This window comes from Leptidea sinapis, chromosome 21 (assembly GCF_905404315.1).
Source record: "Leptidea sinapis chromosome 21, ilLepSina1.1, whole genome shotgun sequence".
NCBI lineage: Eukaryota > Metazoa > Arthropoda > Insecta > Lepidoptera > Pieridae > Leptidea > Leptidea sinapis.
In genome coordinates this window covers 13,850,894-13,856,893 of record NC_066285.1, presented here as the reverse complement: position 1 = coordinate 13,856,893, position 6,000 = coordinate 13,850,894, and the positions used below count along the sequence as shown (strand labels likewise).

The following is a 6,000-nucleotide window of genomic DNA, read 5'->3' as shown; positions in this document are numbered from 1 at the left end:
TGATTATTTCCATCGTATGGAAAAATGTGTCAAATTTAGTGGAGAATACTTCGAAAAGTAATAAATACATTTTTAAATAGTAATGTTGTGTCACTTCCTTGATTCCCGAAATTTTCAATGCCGACCTCGTATTGCTAACTTGCGTCAACGTTTAAAGGACTGTATTGTTGCCAATCGAGACCTCTTCGAATAAGCTTTTTATATTTTAAGGACGCGTTTACGAATCCGACAAAAATAAGATATTTTTCGGTAGAGTTTGCGATGAAATTAAACTAAGTCTAACAAAACTAAAAATTGCCACAAATGGATTACTTCTTTATCTCCAATTAGCGGGAAATGTTTGCTTTGAGATTTTGATATTTTATGTCGTAAAAACGATTATCCGTTACCTCTTCACACAAAATTGACGAAATGGGGCTTCATTCAGGATCAGTTTTCTGCTACCACTTACACAATTTTGGCTTTTAAAAATTATGTAAGGAAAGCAGATATAATATTTTCAAAAACACGGGAAATGAATTAATGAATATCTAATAAATAATCTCAGAAAAAAATAAAAATGAATAGTCTAAAATTCATATATATTTCTGATAAGCATGAGCTTTAAAGTGTGGTATTAAGGGTTATTTTATTTTGTCACTCCGTACGCATTGCACAGAAAGATCTATCGAAATAACCTCAGTCCGCGCTCGGCCGCCGTCGTGGGTAGACCCTGTGTCGGTTGTAAGCAGCAGCTCGTACTCGGAAAGATCGCTGTACGAACATGAATATTTTTTATAAGCTATACAATACTGTCTTTGATACTTTACATATTTTGTACGCAGTCAGATTTTCAATAAATTATGTTTCTGTATTTTTTTGAAGAATTAGTGATTTATAAGTTCATCTCTAAATATATAGTCTAATCGAAATCCAAGATGGCGCTTATAAAATTGGCAACTTTTCTACATGGGTGTCATTTTCATGGTTTTCGGGGTCAACAATAACGAATATCGAGTCTAAATCGAAATCCAAGATGGCGCCGATGAAATTTACCAACTTCTCTTCATGGGTGTCATTTTCATGGTTTTCGGGGTCAACAATAACGAATATCGGATCAAAATCGAAATCCAAGATGGCGCCGATGAAATTTACTAACATTTCTTCATGGGTGTCATTTTCAGGGTTTTCGGGGTCAACAATAACGAATATCGGGGCAAAATCGAAATCCAAGATGGCGCCTGTGAAATTTACCAACTTCTCTTCATGGGTGTCATTTTCATGTTTTTTTAATAATTTTAATGAATTAAGTAAAGTAACATAGGTTTGAATAAATACTAGATAAGTCATAACTTTGACCTTTTAAACAAAATAAAATATATCCATAAGACATCAATAAATCAGCTATAAAACCCAATGATGTTCTTTACACATATAAATAAATAAATTTAAATGTTTTATAAAAAAATGGCTCTGTCGTAAATCCTATTACTCCACTGCTGAATATCTAAATGATCGGACAGCCTGGGACTAGATTGTGATTATTTTATAGCGATACAAATGACTGTACAATATTCTATATTTTTATTGAAAAGAGCGCAAAAAAGAATGCTGGGAGAGTTTCTTGCGCCGCTTCTTCTCTCTCAGAGCGCCATTTGTTTCCGAAGCGGTAGTAGTATCTAGTAGTTATTAGAAATGATATCAAAAAGAATTCTAAAGGAATCAATTTTGAGAAAATAATTAATGCCTTTTACATAAAAGCCTATGAAACTTACCAACTTCTTTACATGGGTGTCATTTTCATGGATTTTAGGGTCAACAATAACGAATAGCGGGCCTAAATCGAAATCCATGATGGCGCCTATGAAATCTACAAAATTTTCTTCATGGGTGTCATTTACATCGTCAAAATTAGAATTCATTCATAAACTTAAATTATCTTATAAAAGGCCTGTCTAACAATATCCCACATGCTAAATTAATTCTTCATTCCCTAAATATTTTCTATATTTATATCTTTTATTTACGTTTCGACTTTTCACTCAAAACACATTCCGTTACCAACCTAATTAAAAAATCTCAAAATTTGATTTTGAAAGACCTATCAAATTTTTCTCTGCACCCTCGATAACCTCGGAAACGATACCCATATTGTTGAAATCATAATTTTTCGCGGCAGCCATCTTGGATTTAAAAAAACTGCGTTTACTGCACACGACGTTATGCGACAGAATTGCCATCTAAAATTCTAATATTTAACTACTAAACGAATACATCAACCAATTATCAAAAATACATAGGTATTAAAAAAATAAAATTCAAACTTGCTAAAGTATCAAATTCATTTGATTCCCGCAATTAACTTTAAGTATGTGTATGTGTTTGAGCGGTGTCAGTGTAGTAGTGCGATTCGATGCCTCTCTGTTTTGAGAACGCGTCCTTAAATTGTTTTATATTTATGTATCAAACTAACACACTATACAAGTAATAAATGTTATTTTCAATAGAAATTTTTTGTTTCTGTTTCAGTATTTATTTGCCATAAATAGGTATATTTTGCACAACACATAAAAAATATCAATTGTATCGGAAAATTGAGGAAATCCTTCCGTTGGACATATTTTTATTGTGATTTCTACAGTCCAAAATTTGAACAAGGCATATTTGTATTTTTTTAAAAGATAATTATGCTTCACTTGACATCAAAACGACTGGTCTTACTTGAGCCTCGAGTAGGTACATTTGTACACAATAATGGCGACAGGCTAACGCCCACATGCCACTTCCACTACTTTTTTGTTCCGTGCTCGACACCGATACATCTCCTTTGACGTCGCTTCGTTTCGACCAATGGTAGCGCGTTATGTAAGTTTCAATTACCCTCCCTTACTTTTCAGTATTTACACAACCTGTAATTTAAAGGTATTGATCCGAAAAAAAAATTATTGAAGCATATTTAAATTTCATGCTTTTTCGTATTCATTATTAGATAAATAAAATAATAAAACACTGAGTAAAGTGTGACATCATTTAATACGTAAGGACATGAGGTGGCCTGGCCTCGGCCACACAACATATAGCTATGTTAATAATTAAATAATATTAATTCTCAACTCAACTTGATACTGCTTTCGTATACAAACATGTTCTAGACGGCACATCCAAAGCAAGTATTTTGTGTTATTAACGAATTGAAAATAAAAATATCTCAAAAAGCAAAGCCATAGTTTAATTAAGTTATAGCGAGTCAGAGAACAAATTAATATAATACTATGTGAATATTTAGTTGAATAATTAGTTAAGTATTTGTTGATCCTAATACAAACACAATTCATGAACTGTTCATTACATTATGTACGTGTGTCGTGTCTAGCACGGGCGCCGGTCGGGCCCACGCCTGCGCGGCGCCGCCTTCAGGATGTTGTCCACGCGGAGGATCATCTCCGCAGCCTCGGCCGCCGACAGCAGCACCTGCCGCTTCACCACGTACGACTCGGTGATGCCCAGGGCCTTCATGTCGCCCACGCGTCCGCTCTCCATGTCTGGAAACAGTTATCTTGTAGCCGACCGGCTGACCCGGCTTCGTTCTGTCCATACATGCCAATAAATTGTGATCATTTTATGAATCTTCAATCAGAGAAACAGTTACAAACTACATTACAAGTAAGAGAGGGTGTGTTTGATAACATTCCGAACTTCTGTACAAGGACACGGCTGACAGTACCGAGGGCCGCTTTGGACAACGCTGAGAACCTGCGTCAGGTTAACGGATGACATGAAAGCGAAAAAAAAGGGATTTTTTTTAAACCGGCAAAAGGCTCACGGGATGAGGAGTAGTGCGGCAGCCGCCCATGGACATCCGTAACAACAGGTGGCAAGACATGCGATATCGGCCTTTCAAAGTCAAAGTTCTTTATTTGCCAGAAACATTCACAAGTAAAGTTGTTACAAATTCAAGAGCAGGCACATATTTGGTCTTGACAGACATGCAAATATTTTTGTGATTTTGCTTCAGAATATTATAAACCTACCAAACATTAATTACGGCTACATTTAATTTGACCAACGTAAAGCCATAGCTAAATGACCCTACAATACACAATTATAATAATTATTGAAATTCTAAGAGATAATGTAGTAAAAATAATCACAAAAATATAATATTATTGGTCAAAATAGTATTCGTGCCAGTTACCACTTCGTTTGATAATATTCGTTTATTGAGTAAAAACAATATTTCTTTAAGTGTTAATAATTTAAATTTAATTCTATTTAACACTGTCTCCTATCTTATTTCTTTTGGTAATTTATTAAATATTTTTACACACATAACATGACAGTTTTTTTGGTACAAAGTGGTTCTAATGTGGGGAACTCGAAGTCTAGTAGGATCACGCGATGGAAACAAAGAACATTTTTGAATTGTTGTGAATAAATTTAAATTTTTCTTGACAAATAAATTAGCCTCTAGTATATAAATTTCGGTAACAATCAGTATGTTTAAAATAAAAATAGTGGTCTGCAGCAATCGAAGGGCCCTATACCAGCCACAGCTCTTATGCATCTTTTTTGAGCCAGTAATATTTTGATTATGTTTGTGGAGTTACCTCATAACAAGATACCATATCTAGTAATAGATGCTATATAGCCGTGATAGGCAATGATTGCAGCTGCTTTTGATATAGTCTTTCTAGTTCGCCTAAGAGCAAAGACAAATTCATGTATCCTTTCAACCAGTGATTCTATGTGAGACTTCCAGTCTAAATTTTTATCTATATTGATACCAAGGAATTTTACAGTTGGAACTTATTCAATTGATTTACCTTTATAACTTATAATGTTAAACATATTATGATTTGTGTTTTTATTATTAAATTGAATTATTTTGGTTTTTTCAATATTTTCATTTAGTTTGTATCTTTCCATCCAATTTATAATTGTTAAGATTTCATATTTAACAATTTTGTCATTTTTTATTGATGGGTTAAAGTTAGGTATTAGAAGAGAAACGTCGTCCGCAAAACGTATGCATCTTCGTGATGTAGAGTTTGGTGAATCATTTATGTATATAAGAAACAGCAAGGGCCCTAGAATGCTGCCCTGTGGTACACCTGAATTTGAATAAGTCAACTTGGATTCATAAACTATTTTTTATTTTATTTATCATATTACAAATACCGATATAAAACTAGGTCAAATTAGCATCTAAAAAAACCACAAAGGTTAACAACTAATGCTAATACAACTTAATAATACGTCACAACTCCACAACTTATGCTATAAGTTTGTAGCCAGTTTCAAGTAATTCCCCTTAAACCATATTGATAACATTTATTTAATAATATATCATGGTCAACATAGTCAAATGCTTTTTTTATTATCAATATATTTTAAAATATGATTCACGACACAAAATATAGCACTTGTAATGCATTTTTAGAATGCGTATTGAGCCTCACATAAAACATTAAATTTTGTAAGAAACTGAACCAATTTACTTTGCATTAATTTATCATATAACTTGGATAGGTTAGGACTTAGTGTGATTGGTCTCAGACGTCTGATCAAAAAATAACCGTTATTTTCAAATTTCGTGAGTTACGTATGCTCGATTTTCACATTTTTTTTTCTGTTATGGTGGTACACATGACTGATATATATGTTGGCGATATCAGCCATATTGGATTGTCGGCCCGCAGCTGGGCCACGAGGTCGGCACTGTCCAGGCCCGCGTTGTCGGCAGCGGCGCTACAAGTGTTATAATACAATGTTGTTACCGAGCCCGGCAGTGGCGCGGCCCTGCGCGTGCTCGGCCCGCAGCTGGGCCACGAGGTCGGCACTGTCCAGGCCCGCGTTGTCGGCCACGGCGGCCGGCAGCGGCGCTACAAGTGTTATAATACAATGTTGTTACCGAGCCCGGCGGTGGCGCGGCCCTGCGCGTGCTCGGCCCGCAGCTGGGCCACGAGGTCGGCACTGTCCAGGCCCGCGTTGTCGGCAGCGGCGCTACAAGTGTTATAATAC

General features: G+C 35.3%; 1 protein-coding gene across 1 annotated transcript in view; it reads right to left on the bottom strand.

Annotated features, from left to right (window-relative positions):
- Positions 1-2,993: 2,993 nt before the first annotated feature.
- LOC126970559 (T-complex protein 1 subunit beta) overlaps positions 2,994-6,000 on the bottom strand; it is a 31,145-nt gene continuing 28,138 nt past the window's right edge. The window contains exon 10 of the mRNA XM_050816530.1: positions 2,994-3,521. Within this exon, the coding sequence (XP_050672487.1) occupies positions 3,349-3,521 (173 nt within the window). The 3' untranslated portion in view covers positions 2,994-3,348. The remainder of the gene's footprint in view (positions 3,522-6,000) is intronic.